Source organism: Thunnus albacares, chromosome 11 (assembly GCF_914725855.1).
Source record: "Thunnus albacares chromosome 11, fThuAlb1.1, whole genome shotgun sequence".
Lineage (NCBI taxonomy): Eukaryota > Metazoa > Chordata > Actinopteri > Scombriformes > Scombridae > Thunnus > Thunnus albacares.
Window position 1 is genome coordinate 18,527,729 of NC_058116.1, and position 24,278 is coordinate 18,552,006.

Consider the following 24,278-nt stretch of genomic DNA (forward strand, 5'->3'; position numbering starts at 1 on the left):
GTTGTTTGACAATCTGCAGATAAACTTTGCAGTGGTCTTTGACGAGTTGCAGCAGCTGAGTCTTGATTGTTGTGCATCGTCTCTCCCGCTCTCTCTCCCCTCATCCCAGAATTCTCTCGGCAACGCCTTTGTGAAGAATTTCATTGAGATGCAGACAGACATCAATGTCGGCAGTATGAAGGAGACGCTCAGCAGCTTCTGTGAGTGAGCATTTGAAGGTCTTACTTTTGTAAGCAGAAGATACCAGGCTTACCTATATATTCCTCCCTCACATTTTGCCTGTAAAATATCCACGCTATCAAAAAATAGCACTGTGTCTTAGGTTTACAGGCAGCATTACGCTCATTTCAACAAATTTCATATAATTTATGGTGTCTCTCCTTAATGTGATTATGCATGTCAGTCATGTTTCCCACAAGGTCTGACTTTGACATGCAGGTATTTAATTGGATTACCTTGTATTGTCAGACCGCATTTTCATCTCAGTTAACATATAACATAACTGAGCTTGACACGGAGCAGACACAACAAATATCATCACTTAAATATGGCAATCAGAGCAATTTAAAACCTTGCTTTGCATTTGCACTGCCAGTAATTTTTTTTTCCATTTGTTTGCCAAAGCTAACGTGACAGAGATGCTGGAGAAGAACAAACATGTGCTGAATCAGATCACCACCTTGTCCACCCTGATGGTGAATCTCTCCTCCTGTATCAAATTTGACCGCTACCGTGGCTACGACACAGCTGACCAGCTCAACACTGAGGCTCAGGACCTCGCCAAGAACCGTAATCTCTATGCAAGTGAGTAAATATTGGGTATAATTGACCAGCTTTATGGTAAAAGTCAATCAAGTCAGCAAGGCAATATGCATCCAAAACCTACAGTAGTTTATAATGTGCTTATGTAGATGCTAATTTTGTGTTTTTTGACAGCTAAACTATGTGTATGTCACTTTCATTCGCTTGAACCACTGTCCTATTCAAAATGCTGTTGCTTTGCCTAAACCTACGCCACATTATATATTGTAACTACTTAAAAAAGATTTATGGTATTGATTAATCTTCCCCTTTATAATAAGGTGTAGTTCAATAGATTACTCACTGGGGTTTTCCACAAAACAGAAATCTCCAGCCCAGTTTTGCAAGCAGCCAGACAAAAGAAAACACTGCCTGTCACTGTGCAGTAATTTTCTACTTTTTCTGGAATTGTGCCTAAAATGAATACTGGATTGTGTTAGGGTTTATGAGTAAAATAACACCAAGGTTTTATGTGTGTAAGCCTAGCTCATGACAGAGGCTGGCAGCTTCAAAGGTTTATTAAGCACCTTATCAAACATATACTCATTTACATTTTTTAATCTACAGCGTTTCCTCTAAAGGTGTCTTGTCTTTTCATAATGAGTTTAGATGAGGACACTTTTGGGAGTTCTGACTCTGGGCAACAGTTTATCTAGGGCATGGAACTTATAAAGAGCTAGTCTGATGTTTGAATGTCGTACTTCAGTTCAAAATATTTGCAGTGAGATGGTGCAATCTGTTTTAAAGGTGTCATCTTCAAGCTTCCCAAAGATGAGGAGTCATCCAGGAAGCGTCAGGCCAGGTCCTCCTCCCCCACGTCCTCCCTGCCTCCCAAAGTCAGCTACACCATCCGCATGCATATGGACAACGTCATGCGCACTGACCGGGTCCGGGACCCCTACTTTGTGAAGGATTCACACATCTCAGCAAGGCAGACGCTGCGCTACAACCGGGGCTTTGTGTACCTGCAGGAGAACATTGAACGGGCTATCATTGAGACCCAGACTGGACAGAGAGCCACAGACGCAGCTGTCCAGCTTCAGCCCTTCCCCTATCCATGCCATCTCCGAGATGAGTGAGTGCCCTCATTGTACACAAGGATGCTTACACACACAAGCACATACACATGCAGTATGAACATGCTCCCGTATGGATGCATGCACAGAAACGTGAAAGCATACACAGTGTCTCTGAGGGGACGTACAGGCATTGATGTGGAATAATGCATGCTCTCTCATTATTCATTTGCCACTTGGGAATGTCAGTAAGTAGTCACTCACAGGAGCCTTTCTCATGATAATTGGCTCGGCACCATGTCCATGAATATTCACTATTATTGTGCGTTCAATTTTGAAGTCTGTGCACATATACACTCAACCACTCAAACAGCTTTCAGGTCTCTAATAACCATCTATAAAGAACACCACTCATCTCTGTAGTGTATATCCAGTCCAACACGGGTCTGGCATTAACTTGTGCATCGATAGACTACATTGTTTCCAATAAATCATGCTTGAATGTAATGGCTATGTTTGTGCTTGCCCTGGAGTGCTTCTTAAGACAGTGCTGATATCTCATCTCAGAAGCACCAGCGGGCCACTGTCTCTGGCTGGCTGCCTTCAGACCTACTAAGAGATATGGTGATCCTCGCCTCTCCGTCCTTCTGATTTATTACACAGCAACACAATTCCTGACGTGATAGCCGTGAAATACGGTTGTGTAGTATGAAAAACAGCACACACCTTTGTATCAGGCTCCAGATATTATAAGGGCAAAGAAAATATATATAGAGCCATTTATTTTGCGTAAATAATACAAGGATCAGAACATGGCTGTCAAAAATCTCCCTCTTGAATATTGCTCTTCTGCTCTGCAACTCTGTGTCCTTGTCATGCCAGTAACTGAATTATAGGCCTGTTCATCTGCTGTTGTTGACAGTGATTGGATGTTAGGTTTTCTAAACATTTGATTGACGGTTGACATCTCTGTATTCCCCAGGTACCTGGAGGCCATCTCTTTTGTCTTCCCACTCATGCTGATGATTGCCTGGGTTCTGTTCGTGGCTGATTTTGTGAAGAAACTGGTTCACGAGAGAGAGCTGAGGCTGCATGAGGTAATTTTTATTTATATATGCATATAAATATACATGTACTTTCGCATTAAACACAGACTTCGGGAGATAGTGCCCATTCCTTTTTTTTTTGTCTTTCCAAAAATAGAGACACTCACATTCTGTTTTTGGTTGTTTTTATGGCTGAGTGACAAATACAAAATTACTTCTGAACAGTTGACAGTGTTTTGACTGACTTTTGAACACAACCACAAGTGTTAAAATGACTTTTCCTTCCCACTTACTTCCAGGTTTTGTTGTTTTTACTTTCAAATCTTTGTTACTCTAAACATTTCAACACCAGTGGCATGAAAGCACAGAAACTGCCTTTGTTTTTAATTGACATTTCCGTATTTTTTTTTTTTCATTTATTTTTATTCTCTCTCGTCCCACAGTACATGAAGATGATGGGAGTCAACCCACTCAGTCACTTCTTCGCCTGGTTCCTGGAGTGTGCCATTTACCTGGTGTTAACCGTCATCATCCTCACACTGGTGCTGAAGTACGGCGGCATCCTCTCACACAGCGATGGCTTCCTCCTTTTCTTGTACCTCTGTGACTACAGCTTGAGCGTCCTGGCCTTCAGTTACCTGGTCAGCTCCTTCTTTGACAAGACCTACATCGCCGGCCTCAGTGGCAGCCTCCTTTACATCCTCTGCTTTTTCCCCTTCATCGTGGTCATGGCCCTGGAGACCAATCTCACCTTGGCTCAGAAGAGCGGCCTGGTGAGACACCTCTGAACCTCCTCTTATCATTAGTCATGTATATCAAACTAGCTTGTGTGTACTATGATATGTGTAATAACTTAAAACAGCAAATAATATAATTTGCTCGAGAAGATGCTTGGAGCTGAATTAGATGAGGAATGAAGTAGGAGATATAATGTCGTTTCATTTTACTTCAAAATGTTATTTACTCTATTCATCTTAGAAAACAACTTTTTACTGACATTATGATTCAAAATATATTAGCGCAGCCTCAAAAGATTCCAGTTCCTTTATGAAAATGTCTGAATAAACAGCAGCCTTTGCCTTTGTTTTCTACTATAAGGTTGTATTATTATTCTTCATTTTCACATGAATAAGTAATAGGGATGTAGTGGAGGTAAACAGACAGTTTGCATGTCTTTCTGTTTGCAGCTCTACTACCTTCTTATGCTGACATAAATTCTGTACATTTACATTTTCTGAACTTACAACAATTTTTTGTGCTTGACATCTAATGATCATTAATTTGAGGTCAGACAATTCATTCTTTTATTTAACATAACTTCATCCCACTCATCTAAAGCCTCACCTTGATCGAAATGATTCATGTCATGTCAGGAAAGGCTTTTGAAGTATATCACTTCATACCATAGAGTGGTCAAATTACAGAAATTACAGAAAGGCATGGCGGAAAAAAGAGGCTACTGTTTATTTGTTTGTATTTCTTTTTTTTGTTATTGCTTCTGTTTTGGTATCCTGTCCAATTTGATTCTCTTTTTCCCGCAGAGTTTATTTTCCCCGACCTGTTTCAGTTACGCCAGTCAATATATCTCTCGCTACGAGTCCCAAGGAGAAGGTACTAGAGTGTCTGACTAGCATAAAAGAAGATCTCTTTGACATAAAAGACAATTGAGTAAATGGGAGGCAAAATAAAACATTTCCTCTGTTGACTTCTTCAGGAATTCAGTGGAGCAACTCATACACCTCGCCCATGGCTGGAGACACAGCCTCGTTTGGTTGGCTGTGCTGGCTGATGCTCATCGACTCCATGCTCTACTTCATCGTCGGGGGTTACATCCGTATGGTCTTCCCAGGTAAACCGTAGCACTGAAAATCAAAAAGACTTACAAAACTAAAGCACATTGATTCAAAGTCTAGGTGTCCAAAAGTCCTGATAACAATAATATGTCAAGATATATATAAAGGCACTTCTATTTCCTGGGTTGAGCCATTTTGTTGGGCAAAGTTGTCCTACAGCTCTAATGGCCAAATCAGAATACACATCCCCATTATTCTGTGCTTTGAGCAGAAAAGGGAGATCAGGCTCAGCCTACTTCCAAAACATGGTCAAGGTGAACACAGATTTGCTTTTCTTGATTTCCATCCAGTTAGTCCTGATGGTCTGTTGATTTGAGCTTTATTGGCTGTGGGTTAGTAGCCCTTCTTAGCACTTGCAGAGGCAAAATGTGTTTTTTGTTGACTCAAATCTGCTGTACAGATGAATGTGTTAACAGCAAAATAGACCTCATTCATCAAGCTAGTCAGGTTGTGTTCTGTGACCATTTTAGGACATCTGGCAGGGTTTGTAAAGATTACCTCTACTTTGTCAAATATTATTAGTCTAACAATGTACTCAGTGTTCTTTGACAAGAGTTTATTGTTCATAATTGTAATAATGTAACTGTTTATTCTGTCCATACTGGCCACAAAGAGATCCCTTCTTAAAGCAATTTCAGTTAAGCAGAGGCAAATTCCACAGTCCTTTCTTGTGCAAAAATGCATTCTAAAGTTCAGCCAATGCAAATTTTAACACATTGACTACATTACCCACAATGCAATTGGCTGGATTCATTCGACTGTACAGATTCAGGTGTGTTATACTACTAGCAGTTAATGTAGCACCCCCAGATTTTTTTCATTTTTAAACTTATAGTCTTCAGTTCCAACCCCAACTTGTGGCAATTTGTTGTACAGCTCTGGAGCTACAAAGGGCTTTATACAACATCTTTCACATGCAGTAGTACTTCAAAGTACATTCTTTGATGTGTAAAATCGACAGAGTTCCCCTTCAAGGCTTTAGTGGACTTAGACAAATCAAGTTGGTATCTATACAGAGCATTTGCACAGAACAGACTGAACTTTGTTCCCCATCACTTACATTGAAATTGCCTGAAGATGGAATCTTTTTGCAGCCAGTATGGACAAGAGGAGCAATTACAGCAACCCTTTAAATGCACATATGGGCATGCGAGTATTGTATGAAGATAGGCTTAAATATGAACTGATCCTTAAATGGAAATATTAGCATTAGCATAAAATATCAGCATTGCTGAAATCATTGCTTCAGTTACTGCAGTAAGCAGAGTGCAATACCCGTAGTGCCTGCAATAAGTGTACACTGTTACCCCTAGATGAAGCAAATATAGCCATTTATGCATTGCTTGCTAAACTTGTCTCGAAATAGTGTCATGAGCATGTAGCTTGTATTTTGTATTATGTGTCCTGTGTGTTTTTTGCTTTGTACTGTTTGTTATTGTTCTGCTGTATGTTTTTTTTAAATTGTGACTGCTGAAGGGATTGCAGCTGAAAATTAGCTATAAGATAACTCTGGTACAATACATCAAATGGTAACAGTTATTTTTAAAGCTGTACATGGTCCCAATAAATAAATAAGACTCACGTGAGATCTTTGGTTCTTTTTTGTCCATCAGGAAAATATGGCATCCCAGCACCGTGGTACTTCCCCTTCAAAGCCTCCTTTTGGATGGACCTGTGCTGCTGCTTTAAGTCACAGAGTAAGGGAGGCAAAGGACGCCTCTTCACCAACATCATGCATAAAAACCAGCCTGTCTTCCCTGGCGACAAAGGAAAAGGTACAGAAAAAAAACCCAAAACATTGTACTACCCATCAGCAGATAACAATAAGCAGTGCTTCTCCTCCGGTGTTGTGTTTTGAAGTAAGAACACAATATCTTTCCTTTCATGGTCTGTCATTTTTTTCTAACCCCAGCACCTAACCACATTTATATTTCTTCCTTTTCATTTAATTCCAGTCCCCTGTAAGTTTGATTTACTGGTTGCCTTTGTTTCCATGTTTCTCTCAGGCAAGAACACTCTTTCCTGCCAGGCAGGTGAGGATTTCTCAGAGCTCTCAGAAGGCGTTGCCCTCCACGGTCTCACTAAGATCTATGGCGACCGAGTAGCCATTGAAAACCTTAATGTTTCCTTCTACGAGGGCCATGTCACCTCACTGCTTGGTCACAATGGAGCTGGCAAGACCACCACCATGTATGTTTTAGCACAAACGCTATCCTTTTTCACTGTATCAGCATGTTTTAGGATGCATACAAATGCATTTTGACCATTCATATACTGTATGCTGTGTGTTTTAAATTTGATTTGTGCCTCCCTTTAATCATCTCAAGGATCTGCTGCTGACAGGGAGATTGTATTGTCCAAATCTGGCACAGCAAATGCACCATGTTAGAGATTAGCCTGACGAGTCTTCATCAACTGGAGCACTTACATTTACATTTTAAATGTGACTCATTTCTCTGATGCTCTTATCCAGAGCAACGTGCAATGAGTACAGCAGCAGAATAAGATTTAACAATGTTGAAAATCAACCAAAACCAAGAGGTGATGTCATATAATATTCCCCGGACCACAAATAATCATTTAAGAGGAATGTGCTGGTGATCAAAAGTATCAAAAATAAAAAATAATAGTCACTAAAAAACTTTTAGTCACTATTTATTTATGTACATTTATGTATCTATCAACCCAGTATTATCACTTACCTGATAAATGATTTTGCTCTGTGCCTAGGTCTCTCCTGACTGGCCTCTTCGCCCCGTCATCCGGCACTATCGAGGTGTACGGCAGAGACATGCAGACTAACATTGACGACGTTCGCAGGGAGCTGGGTGTCTGCATGCAATATGATGTCCTCTTTGACCACATGACCACCAAAGAGCACCTGCTGCTGTACGGCCTGATCAAGGCCCCGCACTGGTCAAACAGGGAACTGCATGAGCAAGTCCGAACGTAAGTGACCAATCATCCAGTGCAGACAGCATAATGCACCCTGTCTTGACGATGATGTCAGGGGTTCTTCATGATGCCATTTGATATGTTTGACAACCTTTTTTTTAAAGACATAATGGAATGATATACTTAGCTCAGTCGATGGCATGTTCCTTCAATAAAAAAGAAATATGGGTAGGGGTTATGAGAGTTTAACAGTGAACAGCAGCCAGTACTCAACACTAGTGACATCAGTGGTTACACAGGGGAAATTAAAAAAGTTCAAGTCAAGTTAAGATATGGTTGTAGTCAAACAGATTTTATGGCTACACTTGCTTTGTGGTTCGGACAAAATAATTGTTAGACCTGTTATTCCTGAACTCCCCCTCACCCCTCCACCCCCCAAATCTTCAGAGCTGTGAAATACATAAGATACTTTTAAGACCACTAAGTGCAGTCTGAGAATGCTACTGTGCTACTGCTATATGATAATTTTTAGGAACATCTTTTTCCCTGTTTCAAGCTTAGGGGAGAAAGTATGAGAAAAATCGTTATTCTGTGGCATCATTAAGTTATGGGTTGAACCCCCGGTTGCATCATGAAACTATTTCTGGAGGGTTTCTGCGTGACAAGAGAAGCAATAATGAACATGTACCTAAAGGCAAGAAACTGTACCACTTAAGAAACCCCTGCCGGGTAACTGATGGAACTGATGGAAATATTACTCAGAAGCCGGGTTGTAATGCATAGAAAAAGTATGTTTAGCATGAGCTCCATGTTAAATGCTTTTCATCGATCCCCCCCAACCAGGATCCTAGAGGAGACAGACATGTATCCTCACAGGCACAAGCGGGTGGGCACCCTGTCGGGTGGCATGAAGCGCAAGCTGTCAATCTCCATCGCCTTCATAGGGGGCTCCCGCATGGTGGTTCTGGATGAACCCACCACAGGAGTCGATCCCTGCTCCAGGCGCAACATCTGGGACATTGTTATCCAGCATAAAAAACGTGAGTCTCGCACACACACACCCACAGTACACAACGTACAGCAATACTTAAAAAGCATTCCCGTTAATTTGAGGTCACAAACTTTCCATTGAACCCCAAGCTACAGCTAGTACTACTTATATTAGCACTATTGTTACCACTACTGCTACCACTATTAATAACGACAAGAAGTCGTGTACATGTATGTATGAAACATCCTTTCAGATTTTAACATTATAATCAATTCAGTGTTACAGTGTTTTTCTTTTCTTATTATCAGTCTAACACATATACATCACATATACATAAAACACATCTATTTCATGTTTTTCTTCTTAAAATGCATTCCCTTTACTACTTCCTAAGAGGGAACAAAGGAAAAAAAGCAGGAAAGAGGAGTGAGCTTAGAGCTGACCCTGTAGGGCTTCCGACTTTTCAGTATATAATTAATCTAAAATAAATCCAGAGGTATTTTTTCTTTATGCTCTCACAGAATAGCCACATCTGGAGTAATGGCGAGGTGATTGCTAAACGTCATACAATTGTAGATGTGGAAAATATCCTGTGTAATTGGCTGTGTCTCAGATGTATAGAATGTGAGAATCTGGTGCCGGGGGGAATCTATTTCAAGATAAACTTTCTGCACCGCTCGCTGCTTGAGCGCCTGTTTCTCTGATTTGTATGTGCCTGCCACTTGTGTGTGACTTTGTCTTTGTGATGTCTTGTTTTTTTTGGTTGTTTGTTTGCATGTGTGTTGTTGAGAATCTGTATGCCTAAATGTACTCCCAAGGAAAGGAAAATAATGAAAACCTAGAATAATTTTGCCATAGTACATCTAAATATTCCTCCCATGTTGTTCTTTCAACATTCTCAAAGCTCTGAAACTACTACAAAGCACCACAGACTAGCTTTGCTGGTAAACATAAGCTTACCGAGTATGATTCACTGACATCAAATCAAAGGATTTAGGAGTGATAGATACTTTAATATTCACACAAATCCCTTTAGCTTCAATTTGAGTTATAGTTATGGCTTATTGAATAGTATAATAATACATACACTAATAGTATATCAATGCATAAATAATGGACATTTTTGTATGTCCTTCCAGAACGCACTATCATCATGTCCACCCACCACCTGGATGAAGCTGAAGTTCTGAGCGACCGCATAGCCTTCTTGGAGAAAGGAGGATTAAAATGCTGTGGATCCCCCTTCTACCTGAAAGACAAGCTGGGTCAAGGCTACAAACTCACTCTCACCAAGAAGGTATTTATACTCGAGGGTCACCCAGTCACCATGTTTTACTAAAGCGCTTTAACAGCAGTCAGACTGTGTTATTGACTGTTTTTACCACCACACAAAATTATTGTTAAAATCTTTATTCCTTTTTACTGTAAGAGATTTTTCTTCATATCCATACAAGAAATGAATCATGTTTGTGGACGACCAGGCTGCTGTCGTCACTAAATGAGAATGTAGACGCAAAAAGCGTCCATGTATCTCCAGCAGTCATTTGTTCCATGTTAGCATTTTAGCATAAGTGCATGCTCAATGATTCAAGGCCACATTCGTTATCTTAAGAGTGACAAAGTAACAGCATATCTGTGATGCTGTTTACCCAGGCTTTCCCTCTAACAATGATGCATCTTGGAAAATGCTCAGCCAGCATAAATTATAAATGTTTATGGTGGTAAGATTATTATGGAAGAGCTGCCCCGTTCATGAGTAAATGAATCCTTATCTCCTCCGCACTGGACACTAGCTTTGCACACAATATATAACAGTGTGATTGGTATCAGATATATTGAAAAACTGAAAAATAATGACGCTCGGCTGACTGCTGCAAACTGGTTTGTACTTTTTACAGCATACTGGATGTTCAGCTGCTTTCCTAATATAGCAAGTTATTATATTTTTATCCTGCCTGTTAGCATTTTTGTTTTCTTGATTAGTAATTGTTAAGATTGTAAGTGTAAAACTACAATATCCTTAATGAGTTAAATGTGTAAAATTGTTAGATATGTTTCAAGCTTTATCACGAGCTTTCTCTTATGTTAGTGCTCAGTTATATGAAGAACCTCAAGGTAGAAACCCTTAGCTGTGTCAATCAAAATGTGTTGCCAGTTTCCTAAGTTTCTCTCATCCTTAATAATTCAGTCACATGACTTAGTACCTTATTTAGACAATGCGTTAATGAAAAACAGCAACAACATTTTATAACCAAGGGTCTTGCTTCCAAAAGTGGGTGGATAATCCTAGTGAACTAACATATTACCAGAGTCTATATACCAGCAGGGGATAAAGATCACAGACACAAAAAAGAGAGATTAAAAAAATAATTTTAAGCCACTGGCAGCAATTTATTAGTTGTCCTCAGTGCCAACAAGCCTGTCTAAGAAAGTAATCTTGTAATCTTGAAAGTAAAATGAGTCATCTTTTATTTCTCTGTTTCTATCTCAGGTGCAGAACCTAGAATCCGAGCCACTTGACAATGCTGAACTGAAGTCCTTTGTCCAAGCCCATGTACCTGAGGCGCGACTCAAGGAGGCCCAGGGGGGCGACTTGGTCTATTCACTGCCCCCGTTCACCTCATCCAACGCCTCCTCATACCGCTCCCTCATGACTGCGCTTGACGCCAACCTGGATTCCCTCCAGCTCGGGGGCTATGGCATCTCTGATACCACCCTAGAGGAGGTATGCTCACACACACCCACACACAAAAACTCTGGGTTACAGAGCAGTCATAGTGGAGAAAACAAAAACTGCTGAGACAACTGCTGAGGTGCATTAAATTCACTGTGTAAAACAGAGGAGCTGTACTTGCTCATATTTATATATATAAGCATAATTACAAGCCATGCAATTATACCGGTACGCTGTCTGACATACGCAGATGTTAATGTTTTTTTTTTGTCTCTGCAGGTGTTCCTCCACTTGACAGGAAACACAGGAGCTGGGGATGAGGATGGACCTCTGTCAATCTCAGAAACAGTGTCTGACACTGCATCCATCGACAGCTTCCCTACCGACCCCAATGGGAGCATCTCCAGCTTCGGTGACCAGATCAGTACGTCTAATCACTTTTAACTCACGTTCCTTGTTTTGTTGTTTCCCCTCTTTCCTTTCGTCTTTTGCTCTGTCACCTGCACACATTCACATCCATTATTTTTAAATTTTTTTTTGCCCTGGTTCATTATTTTAGATTTTCAATTTTCAAATTTAATCTGCAATACTTACTGAGCCAACTTTACAACTTTGCCAATTGGAACACCTATTTTGATGGATTGCGCTGCCATCTTTTGTGATACAATGTGCCGATTAACCTTTAGCTCTGTGCGCCTTAGAGAGAAAAAGCAGACAGGAAAGTAGAAGAGTAAAGAAGTAAGTGAATTAGTAGGAAACTGACTCAATGCTGTGGCACTTTTCATGTATTCTAGAGCTCACAGGTTCGTCCACGGTGCGCGGCATGGCCCTGGCCTGGCAGCAGATGACAGCCATACTGATCAAGAGGTTCCACCACAGCCGTAGAGACTGGAAAGGCCTGATCTCCCAGATCCTGCTTCCTGTTCTGTTCGTTGTGTTTGCGATGGGCCTGGGTTCCATCAAGAACAACCTGCGGGACTATCCTGAGTTGGAGCTCAGCCCTGCACTCTACAACATCGGACCAAGCTACTCTTTCTTCAGGTCAGTCTTCTTGGCAAATGTAATACAAGGGAGCGGAGGGAAGGGAGTACACAGAGGTAAACAGGGTTAATCAGGGTGCTTTTACACCGAGCATGTTTGGAGCAGTTTGATTGAACTCTACAGTTTTGCTCGTTTATTTGTTCATATGGCAAGGTGAGATCAATGTCACTGAGACCCAGGTGGCATTTCAATTCAATTCGGCATCATGTTTCACTCAGTGGAACTCCGATTCAATAAATCAGCAGTTATAAAAATGTGTGAACTACGTCGTTAAGGCAGATGAGCATTATCTGGGAAACATCAAATTTATTCACTTTACATGGAGCTAAAATTAATACCGACTTATGTTAAATGTTTGTCGAATTAGTTATTGTCTATTTATGAGTCGTAAGAAATCATAAATTTTCTTTTAGAGGGAGTAGATATTTACCAATAAGCTTGGCTCCATTAAAGTTGAACTTTATTTGCCTCGTCGTCAATCATTTAAAACGTAAATTAACTTATCAAACATATTTTTACAATTCACTTAGTTCTTCGGATGAATTCGCCGTCATGTTTCACAAAGCAGTACTCTGATTTAATGAAATCACACGTTACAAAAAGTGCATGGATGTGCTGACTAGTGGTGTTTCGAATGTCAGAATGAAACAGTAACATTTCATATCTTACTTTAGTTTAACTTAGTTCACAGAAGAGCTGTTAAAATTAAATATCAGACAAAATGAAAAGTCTTTCTTTAGGAGTCAGACAAAGTCATACATTATGATTTATGTTATGATTTATACGTTATCTGTTAAAGTGAGCAATATGTTAATGGAGTCTGGAAAGTAGTAAGGACGGGAGTCACTGAACTCCATCTCCAGAGTGTGTATTTTCACAGCAACAGGACTTTGGAGTAGTGGGCTTTTGTTTTCAGGATAACGGCCATCGGACTATGGGCTTTCGGTCCAATTTGGCATTTTTCGAACTATAGGGGTTTCAGAATAATGGGTTGTTGGACCAATGAGTAGTCCCCAAATTGAAAACATGAAAGTGCTAAGTGCAACACGTCTGATTTAGATGAATCTTTGATGCATCTCATCGCTTGATTGGCCCAGGAGGTTCCCACATCATATGTGGGGGATGACATGTCGTACTTATTATTAAATGAATGTGAAGCTGTAGTTTGTTGAAGGGCAGACGGACCTTAAGGAGATGGGGGCGAGGGAGAATGTGAGGGGAAGAGATGATTGTGATGAAGACGGCTGAGATACAAGATCAAAGTGAGTGAGATTAAGAGTGTCAGGAGATTGCGAGATGTCTTCATTCTTGAGGAGTGCTGTTGTTTGATCAAGGGAGTATGTAGCAAGGGAGAAAATGCTGAGGTGCCAATCTATATCAAAGACCGTGTGGGCGCTCTCCTCGCTCCTCTTTAGCTTGATATAGAAAAGAGTTTGGAAAATGATATTTATTTATTTTTAGAGCAGTGTTAGGGTTGGGGGCGGGCGGTGCTGAGAGCACTGTGAGTAGCTGAGAGTCAAATATGTTTCAGTCCTCTTGTATTGTAACTATTGATCGCAACACTAGAGTATCACTTTTTTATGAATCTTCTCAGATACTTGTGTTTTCTCACTTGTCTGTATGAATTGATCAAATGTAGCGTCTGTTTAATGTTTGATTTTCAGTGTTTGTGTGTGTTTAAAGGTAGGACAAGGTTTGAATGAAAGAAATCCACCTAAAATGTCAAATAAATAAATAAATAAATTGGAGTATAATCAGTCCAGCTCCTCACAGTAAGGATGTTTTATTAGAATCACTGATAAGGCTCCCTGTGGTTATTTTATTCCCAATGTTGTTAGTCAATAAATTACTCTTAATCCGTCCTGTCTACTGAGACAACCGTGATAAAGGCCAACCTTGAATTCTAATTATTCACAAAGCCACAAATGCCAAGATTGATTCAAAAACATTTGTAATAACTGAAAAAAAATCTGTTTGTTATTACGGTAATTATGCTGTAAGTCATCCAATTTCTGTGTTTCTTTTCCTTTGAGTAAAGGCAGTAAGGCAGACTTCTTGTTTTCTTTCTTCACAGTGACAAGAATCCAAACTCCAGCCGGCTGACGGACACCATGATGTCATTCCCGGGGATCGATAACAACTGCCTCGACAAGTCCAGTAACCAGTACGTAATCACACCTCAAATACCAACTTATTGTTTTCTGAAAATGATAAATTTGTCAGTGATACTCTGGGCGCCCAGGCTCAGTGCCTATATGTATTCCATTCTTTTCCGCACATACAGTATTTTCATATTTCTCCCATTGTCATTCTTTACACGCCTCCTCCCTCACCTTGTTTCATTTTACTAGTCTGCCTCTTTCCAATTCCTGCTGTTCTCTTTCTCTGGTCTCTCACATCCTTCCTCTCTATTTTCCTGCTGCTTAGCTCAACGCATGTGGCTGAAAGCCTGCAGCAGGACTCTTGCAATGTTAGAGCATCATTTGTATTCCATAAACACCTAATGTTTACGGGGGAGATTTTCCCCTTATAGGCACTGAAATCAATGTTGGCACTCATGAACCAGACCTCAGAGGCATGTTAAAACTCCCTGCCCCAAAAAGAGAGTGAGAGTTCATGTGGTGCAAAAGAGACTGCATGCTCTGCTCATGATAGGTTACATTATATAAACCAAAATATATATATGGTCTCTTGATTTCCCTCCATGAGCCATTGTTGTTGACTAACTTATGTCTAAGGTAATGCATTTAAGTGTGCGAGTGTGCAATGACATGTATTGCTACAATCTTTTCAATCTGCACAAATTGTCTCTGTAAGCACTTGGCAGACAGCAACATGTGGGGGAGTTGAACATCGACCCACACAAGCACAAATTTCTCACAATATGATATTACAGAGAACTGAGAACTGTTCTGAACTGATATCAGAGAAATATTCAGGACCTGATCTTCATGTAAGCTCGGAGCTACAGCACTGTATGAATGGTTGCAGATTTTGCCCTTTATTCAGGCCATCATATCAACTCAGTTTTAAGATGTGTTGTGGGGTGTGTCTAGGGATAGTCTTGTGGCATTATCACGCACTGCAGACTCCCATCATTTCACTGAGCCACTATTTCACTTTGTGAATGTTTTTCTTTTCAAGGGTCTGCTCAAGAAGCACAAACAAATGGAGTTCCAGCGGGAAAAGCTCCAAAGCATTTACTGCCTGTAAATGTACCCGTCAGGAACAGGTGAGACTGGGTCACCAAGAAGACTTTGTGTGTGTGTGTATGTGTGTGTATGAGTGAGTGAATTTTCGTGTTCTCATGTACAGTACGTGTTTTTCTGTGCTCACATTCATGAGCACGTGTGATATGTTTCTCTGTTCCATATAATGCAGATTTGTGATGAGCACAACTTTCAGCCGCCCCATAAGAAGATCCCCTCCTCTCAGACTGTTTACAACCTGAGTGGTTTCAATGTGGAGAACTACCTGGTGGCCACGGCGAATGACTTCATAAGGAACAGGTGAATGCAGCCTGTGTTTACATCAACCTAATGAAGCCACATTGAAAATTTAGCCCACGTTCCATTGATGGTTTGCTCAACTGGATGCACATTGACCTTTAATAACTTGTCAATCATGTCAGTCATATATAAATACATAAATCTGGGGTCTCATGCTTGCACCCAAAATGCCTCTCATCTGTAGGTTGATTAAAAGAAAAACACACAAGCATAAACACGGTGTATCACTTGTTTTTTCAGGTATGGTGGATTTGAGTTTGGCATGCAGCTCCCTCCTGATCTACAAATGGACCTTACAGCGGTGCCCAAAAACCGTACACTATCTAAGGTAACTGTCTCTCCTGCCTTCCTGCTGCCTGTCTCTTTATCACTTTAATTTTTGTACTGAGGAGTGATTGAAAGCTAAAACATGACATTCTCACCGATGGAGCTGCATTCTTACACCCTCAGTGTCATAATAAATATGGTTTACTGCAAAGATTGTGGCACTGTTTTATTGTGGAAATATCTCATATGATGACGTCTGCATTCATTGTGTCATTAAAGCCTGAGGTTCAAAATGTTGGAAAAGAATTATATTGTAGAGATGTAGTAGATTTATATACCCTGAGCTGTGTGTGTCTGTGTTTGTGCTTGCACGGGTGTAGGTCTGGTTCAACCCCGAGGGCCACCACACAATGCCAGCATATTTAAACAGCCTCAACAACTTCATCCTACGCTCCAATCTTCCAGCAGACAAGGACCCACGCAAATACGGTAAGCTGTAGAGTAGCTGGTGCAAAAAAGAAAAGTAGAAGTTTCAGTGACAAGGGAAGGACAGTCTGAGATTTCAGTTTCAAGGAACCAAAAAGACACGTTCTGTAGAATCAAATAACCGTTTTCTTTATTTTTTATTTTACTATATTTTAGTGATTTTAGAAAAAAAACCCTCCACATATTATTTTATGGAGAAACAGTCCTTCTACAGACACAGCACTCCCTGATTTTAAAAGATAAGATAAGGAAAAGGTTTGACACAAGACATGATTGGGATTGTGCAAAAGGGATGAACACCAGTATTAGGAAGGTGCTCCTGATTTCTCACACAGAGTGCATTTTGTTTACTAAATGTAAAGAAAATTGAAGACAGTGTGTTTACCTATGGTTCATTGCACTGGATTAAAGGCAGGGGGTGCTGTGTGTCCTTAGACTCACATCACTATGCATGGTGAATGCTGATGAGCACTGCTATGAGCGAGGGGGCTATGTTGAAGAGAAAAAGGCTAAACCACGTTTTCAGCACTGTTTCAGCTCGGAGTATCACCCTGAACATCTGCCTGCGGGCATGAGTACACAAACATTCAAACACACACACGAATACACATGCAGAAATGCTCATAAAATCATACAGCACATGCACGGGAGTACATACACGCACACATGCATATAAAAGTGCTCGAGGGTAGAGTGCGATCATTTGTTACCTGCTAACTCACAGCAGTGTCTGGGGGTGTCAGAGGTGGAGATAGAGGGAGATTACTTTTCAAGGTGATAGTTTATCTGTCATACGTGATGCCCTAATGCTCACACTGTGTCTGACGATACCAACTCTTGGTTGGAATCCTTTAGAGGTCTGCATCAAACTGTTTTTTCATCGCCACTCAGGATTTCTCACCATAAGTGCCCACTGCCACAGATGTGCTCTCATACTCCTGTCCACCTAAGATTCAGATCACCTCCACCTACTATTGGAAGTCTGTCAGCTCTGTTCTGCAGGGAAAAGACACAGTTGCTCAACTGTTTAATTGACAGGTTTCCCATTTGCAAACAGTCAAGGATACATGCGCAGCAAGTAGGGTGGAAAACACACATAGGCCCCCCCACGTAATTTAAGCATAAAAAACAAAAAAGCTGCATGCTGCATGTTGCATGCATGCATTGCATGAAATTCTTGCTCTTAGACTGCTGCACAAGTGAAGAGCAAAGACACAGTCATGCTGGGTATTATATTTGTAACATTATGAAAATCCGTCTGTTTCTATTAGACACTGGACTTTGGTGTATAAAGACAAAGCTTCGCTCATAAGAAACAATGTCAGTACAGGATTTAATTAGTATTATTTATCAGCCACACAGGGTCATGAAAAGAAACTCACACACTTACTGATTTTTTTTTTTCTCACAGAAATTATAAGGGTAACAACATGATGCATTTTCCATCCAAAGCCATCATTTTGCACAGCTGCCAAGTCTGACCAGATCGCTGAAGCTAACAGCTAATTAAGCAATCTTCGCTAACTGGAGGGATTCCTTCTTGGAAAAAAGAACATTTTTCACCCATTACTTTTATGATTTGCGCAATTTAAGGCTCAGAAACAAATTCACACATGTTGATCTTCTCATTAGTAATTCTGGTTTCTTTTCAACCCCAGCATGTGCACATGTCACTGATGACATTGGTCAGACACCCGTCTCCAGGCCAACATTGAAACAAACACACAAACAAAAAACTAAAGCAACCCTTAATAAAGTAGAAAAAAACTGTCTTTTCTTGAGGCAACAAGAACTAAAAGTGGATATAAAAAAAAATGTTATAAAAATGTTGTAGATCGATACTTTTTTTTGATAGTTAATGTCGTTTCCCATTTGGAAAGATGCAAGCCAGATATTGGAACATACCACTTCAGAGGAGTATTGATGTAGTGTTGATGATTACAGATCAGACGTGAATTAGTTGGTAAAAACCATCAATTCCACCAAACCTGCTTGAGGGCTGCTGTGCTTTGTGTGATTTCACACTCTCCTCTCTCAGAAAACGTTAGCAGAAACATCTAGGGTAGCAGTTCGTGTCTGTGAGCATCTAGAAGACTCTGTATGTGGAGGGAAAAAAAAATGATAAACGAAAATTCAATTTCCTTTGTGTGCACTGGCAAATGAAATCATTCTGCACTATATTTTTAAATTGACTGTGTCCTAGGCTAAGAGAATATCATTGCTCATTTGTTTCCTGGGCTGAAAAATAGCTTGTATCCTGTTGTTTTTCTGCTGCTAACGTAATGCTCTGCTTCTTCCCTATTACAGCCATTTCAGTTTCCAGTCAGCCCTACTTTGGCCGGGCGGATGATGAAGATGCAATGTAAGGACTGCACTTTAAACTGTGTTGTTAGAATTCAACAATATCAATGGCTGCATTTGCAAAAAAAAAAAAAAAGATCCTTATTAGCATTCTAATTGGTGAAGATATCCTATAATTACTCACTGCACAATAAATATTATTGGCTGTTGTTTGGCTTAGCCCAAGATAAATTATGTAAGCATCCTTCTTTCATATTCAGGACATCAAAGTCAGGGTGGACTCAGGGAATGGAGGTACATGACAGCAGTATTTACCCATATTTGATTTTCTAAATGGATTTCCCTGAGCTAGCACTATTGATTAGAGTCCCAATAAAATGAGTGTTTACCCTGAAGGTGGCATAGAGGTGGATTGATTCTACCTCACTTCCCAAAATGAGTTTATTTAAAATACTCTACATACTGCTTTAGATACCCAGACTTTGGAATGAGGGCTTGCATGTATGTATACAACGTGTCTTCCAGTGGATCAAATCAAATCAGTCATTCAGAGAGTGGATTGAGCTGAAGCTATGACCTCATGAAGGTCCGTCTTCTCCAGAGCCTTAGTGACGCCAACGATCTCACGGGACATTTCTGTGTTCACTGGCCTTCAGTTTCCCCACATTTCTTAATGTGTGTAGCAGTTATGTGGCTGCTAGCCTGCTAAGATATAATTGCGAGTATGCAATTACCCCTCCTCCCAGGGTGATATTCTGCTTCCTCACTTGATGTATTGATTTGGCCTGAGCTATGTTAAAGATACAACAAGTTTATTACTCCAAATGTCTTGATTCTCAAAGTGTGGTAGCTTTGCCCACAGGGGAAACATTGTAAGGCTATCTTGGCCATACTGATAACAAGCCTGCTCAGTAGCTTGCTGCTGCTGGCTGTCCTCTGTAGTTAGAGCTGCCCTAAAACGCCCACCACATGTCCCTCTTTGCTATTCTCTTTCCTTCCCACTCGGTCACTCTGCCAGCTTCATCTTCTTTTTTCAGCCTCATGCAGCTTATTCTGTTTGGTTGGTGGTGTTGTGGCCTGGCCAAAGGAGAGAGGGAAAAGTACTAGCATGCAGGTTCGGTGAGAGAGCATGAGATTCTTGGGTTTGAAAAGGTAGCAGTACAGTTTCTGTAAAAGGACAGGGGTTGAAGAGGAAGTGAGGGATCAAAGCAGCTGATTGTCTGGGGGCCAGTTTGGACAATAGCCTGTGCACCCTCACAGCAGCACCACTGGTTTACTGACTATGCAGCAATAGCAGTGTGAGGTTGTTCTCTACATGAAGCCATCAGTTTCTTTTGCGGTTATTATCTTGTCACAGGCAAGCATCTCTTTAAACAAAGCTATTTATTTTTAATGGAATTCCATTTCTTGTGAGCCACTTCAATAGTTCAAATGAGTCAGGTCTTAATAGGGAACCGTATAATAGTTTGTAGGACTTTAAAACAGGCTATTGTTTTCAGAAAAAAAAAAAAATCACTCAAGGTCGCCTCATTCAATGTGACTCGGCTCACCGGAGTACGCTGAATGCATTGTTTGCACACGTTGTTACACTTATAGCCACCACAGCCGTACGAAAGTAAAGAACAAACACACACACGATAATTCACTAGTTAAGGACATGACTGACAATGAATGACAAGTGTTATCAGTACCATCTGAGTGATCCCCTTGTTTCCTCACAGTGTCCAGGGAATGCTCCAGATCCTTGTGGCTATGTGTGTGCTGACAGGTTATTCCATCACGACGGCCAGCTTTGCCATCTATGAAGTCAGTGAGCACCACAGCGGCTCCAAGAGGCTCCAGCACATAGCTGGCATCAGTGAGCCCTTCTACTGGGCTGTTAACTTCTTTTATGACATGGTAACATCTTCTAATTGCTTGAAAGGAGACCCAAATGAATATCTTGCTAATCTAGTGAAACCCTTGTATATCAAAATTGTGCTCAATAAAAGATAAACTGAACTGTACATGCAAACATTGCCCACTCATTATATCTCTAAAAGATAGCCGGACCCAAATAATAACTTATTTATTAGTTGATAGCACAATTTTTGATATGCATATTTTATATGATCATTAATAGATTGATTCATAATCAGTATATTAAATGATATACCTCTGTGTTGCTTTATCATGTTTCATCCTTTTCCACAGGTCACCTATCTGATTCCTGTCGCTCTGACCGTCGGTGTGATTGCAGCCTTCCAGATTCCAGCATTCACAGATCGGCAAAATCTGGCTGCTATCACTCTGCTTCTGGTGCTCTATGGGTGAGTATTTTGGCCTCATAACAACTGTCACTCTTGACATGCAGTCTGATAATGTGCTAAGAGGGATTTTAGGATGTTGATGTACTGAGCATAAAATCGGAATAAATCTTTTAAGAGAAGAAAAGAATGCAAAATCTCCAGAAACATCTTGTCTGCTCAGATCAAGTGACTGCAGATTAAGTGGACGCATCAAGACTCATTGAACAACACTTCGTCTTACAGCAGGACAGTGATCTTCAACATACAGCTAAAGCATCCAAGGAGTGTTTTTTATGGCCAAACCTCAACTAAACTGAGCATGTGTTTTGAGCAAAGGATTTGCAATCAAGTCGTTTAATTGATGAAATGTTTTTAAGAGCATTTCCTCACATATGTGACACCGTATTTTCCAGGCTTTGCTGCATGTTACTCTGTGTGCCACCGGGTTGGATTTATAGCACAGAGCATAAGGAAGCTGCTGTTTTTCAAATGCAAATACATCTCAATTTCTCAGACTCTCTTGCAAAGACAGATGGTGATAGGACTGAAAGGCTAACAGAAAAATCACTGCCAATGTGTTTATCTCGTTCAAGCCAAATATACTAGAGAGAGGGATGGGGATCTGAAAGCAATGGGGCTAATGGCAATAACAATATAACTGAGGCCAGCTATCATCTGAAAAATTAATGTGACCACTAACATGCCACGTTTCCCACATCTGGATTTCTGGAATTATTTACATAATTTACCCCAAATGTAGCTGAAGTTTAAGCTTCTATGTTTCCCTTTGCTGTCACAAGTCCAGTCCTGAGCCCTAGATCTTAGGAGGCCAAGTCAGCACTCTGCTTCTCATTTATCAGACAGATGTCTCCCTCCCAAGCAATGAATAATCACAACCCTCCATCTGTCAGCCTGCACCCACCTGGTCTGGTCTGCAGCCTTCATGCTTCTGTTCCTTGTCATGGCTTGGCACCCGCAGTCTGCCTACCAAGCACCTTTTTTTTCCGGGCATGGCACGCAGATGCTTTGTCTCTGTCTAGCTCTATCTGTTAGTGTCTGTCTCTTTCTTTTCTCATCTTACTTTTTTCTTTTTCATCTCTCTCTCCTTCCCTCTCTTCCTTTTTGTATGTCGCTGACCCAGACACCCCAATCAAATGAACAAGCAGATTATCTGAGAGAAAAGAGAGAAGAACAAAAAAAAGGGGGGGAAACGATGTTCTGCCACTGGGGGAATAAAGGAAGAAGTAATTTATCTTCCTCCCTTTTGGCATCATGACTGAATGTTTACCCTCCTCATGGTGTGGTATTTTTCCTCCTTTCACTTTTCAGATTTCTTTGGTGCCTATTTTCATCAGGCCTGGAGTTGCTCTGTTTATTCTGTATAAGGCCTGAAATACTTAGAGTGGACAAATCAAGCTTTTTGTGATTTTCTGTTATTTATATACTGTTATGATATTGGATATCTATGTTAAACATGGTCAAAGTTCCAAAACTCGAGGTTAACGTATGTAGAAATGCTCCCTGTATGTCAAAAGGCCAGGCTTCAACCTGCCCTGAATGCTTTGTTTGCAACGTTTTTTTTCTGCCCTTAGCAAGAGGCTGAACTGAGGAGTTTTTTTTGAACTGTTAATCATGCAAACATATTCCAGTTGGGCCCCAGATTAAAAATATAGAAATATGGAAATGTGCATGTCTTCTTTAAGTTTCAGGCCTTTTCATTTAAAATATGTAAGGTCATTCAGGAAGGTATATTTGTGATGTTGACTGTATACATTTTCATTGTGGGTTTTCTGTATTGGAATCCAACCCATCCAGATCACAGCAGAACTATTTTTAAGGTGTATGTGTGGAGTTATTTTTACTGTGTTTAAAAAAAGTATTCTGTCATTGTCAATTCCTCAGGTTTGCTACCTTCCCCTGGATGTATCTCTTGTCAGGCGTCTTCAAGGATGCAGAGATGGCTTTTATCACCTACGTGTGCATCAACCTCTTCATTAGTGTCAACACCATCATATCCACCTCCATCCTCTACTTCCTGGGTCAAATTTCAATGCACAACCCTGAGGTCAGCATAAACTGCCTGAGTTGAGATGTCTTTTGTGGCAGTTCTATAATGCACACTTAAACGTTTGTTCATTAACTGTTGAATGAAATGCATTTGACAGCGTAACACTAACAGTCCTTGTAGCTATGGTGATATTGAGTTGCACAGGAGTGAGAAGAACAAACATACCTCACAGGTTGAGGATGTATCCAATGTCAGGAATGTGAAGATGAGATCAGAATGAGCTGTCTGGTCACCTCAGATCTCACTTTACTGTATATTGTCATTTCTTTTCCTCCCTATACCTCCTTCTCAATGTCTTCTCCTCTGTTTATCCCTCATGCAGATCATCCAGGACATCTTCCAGAAGCTGAGCTACAGCTTCCTAATCTTCCCCCAGTTCAACTTTGGGAACGGGTTGATGCAGCTGGCCCGGATGAACATAGACGTCCAGCTCCTTAGTGGCTACGGCATTGATGCCTATCAGAACCCATTCTCCACAGACGCCCTGGGCTGGATGTTCATCTCCTCCTTCATCCAAGGCCTGGTCTTCTTCACCCTGCGCCTCCTGCTCAACAAGTTTGTCATGCGCAAAGTCAGGTGAGAGTAGAAAAACAGACGCAAAAGACAATATAGTGATGCTGTGAATGATGATGAACTCCTGTGCACACACCTTGTAATATTCTTATATATGTACAGAATATGAAATTGATTCTACTGTAGCTGTCCAGTGCATTTTGTCAAGCAATATGCCTTGAATTAGTTGTGGAAAGGATTTTTTATATGTACAAAATAAAATAATGCTTTTGACTTGGATTTGATGTCCCTGCACATCCAAGTCTTTTTTTTCAGTGGAAAGAAGACACTGTTCCTTGTGGTTTATAGTCCTCTTGCAGCCCAGAATATTCCTCATGTAATAGATAGTGAAGATATAAATGAAATGAATATGCACTGCAGAGTTACTCCAAGCAATTAAAAAAAATATAAAAAGTTAAATTACACTTTTTTTTACATTAAAAATGAACAAGGATGAATACCTGGATTTATTTATTATTATAAAAGCCAA

General features: G+C 40.5%; 1 protein-coding gene and 1 long non-coding RNA gene across 2 annotated transcripts in view; one reads left to right on the forward strand and one right to left on the reverse strand.

The window, feature by feature from the left end:
- Positions 1-24,278, forward strand: part of abca12 (ATP-binding cassette, sub-family A (ABC1), member 12) — a 69,855-nt gene that overhangs the window by 36,272 nt on the left and 9,305 nt on the right. Inside the window, exons 38-62 of the mRNA XM_044366490.1 lie at positions 110-200; positions 625-804; positions 1,549-1,876; positions 2,800-2,914; positions 3,307-3,636; positions 4,405-4,474; positions 4,578-4,712; positions 6,330-6,491; positions 6,723-6,906; positions 7,447-7,665; positions 8,455-8,651; positions 9,742-9,899; positions 11,094-11,327; positions 11,556-11,700; positions 12,071-12,317; positions 14,392-14,481; positions 15,462-15,549; positions 15,699-15,826; positions 16,067-16,154; positions 16,474-16,582; positions 18,887-18,941; positions 20,602-20,779; positions 21,074-21,189; positions 23,071-23,233; positions 23,559-23,812. Of these exons, the coding sequence (XP_044222425.1) occupies positions 110-200; positions 625-804; positions 1,549-1,876; positions 2,800-2,914; positions 3,307-3,636; positions 4,405-4,474; positions 4,578-4,712; positions 6,330-6,491; positions 6,723-6,906; positions 7,447-7,665; positions 8,455-8,651; positions 9,742-9,899; positions 11,094-11,327; positions 11,556-11,700; positions 12,071-12,317; positions 14,392-14,481; positions 15,462-15,549; positions 15,699-15,826; positions 16,067-16,154; positions 16,474-16,582; positions 18,887-18,941; positions 20,602-20,779; positions 21,074-21,189; positions 23,071-23,233; positions 23,559-23,812 (4,064 nt within the window). The remainder of the gene's footprint in view (positions 1-109; positions 201-624; positions 805-1,548; positions 1,877-2,799; positions 2,915-3,306; positions 3,637-4,404; positions 4,475-4,577; positions 4,713-6,329; positions 6,492-6,722; positions 6,907-7,446; positions 7,666-8,454; positions 8,652-9,741; positions 9,900-11,093; positions 11,328-11,555; positions 11,701-12,070; positions 12,318-14,391; positions 14,482-15,461; positions 15,550-15,698; positions 15,827-16,066; positions 16,155-16,473; positions 16,583-18,886; positions 18,942-20,601; positions 20,780-21,073; positions 21,190-23,070; positions 23,234-23,558; positions 23,813-24,278) is intronic.
- LOC122992636 lies at positions 4,310-6,388 on the reverse strand. The gene is made up of 2 exons (XR_006406084.1): positions 6,299-6,388; positions 4,310-4,725 (listed from the first exon to the last, which is right to left on the reverse strand). It is a non-coding gene; the product is annotated as an uncharacterized LOC122992636 (long non-coding RNA).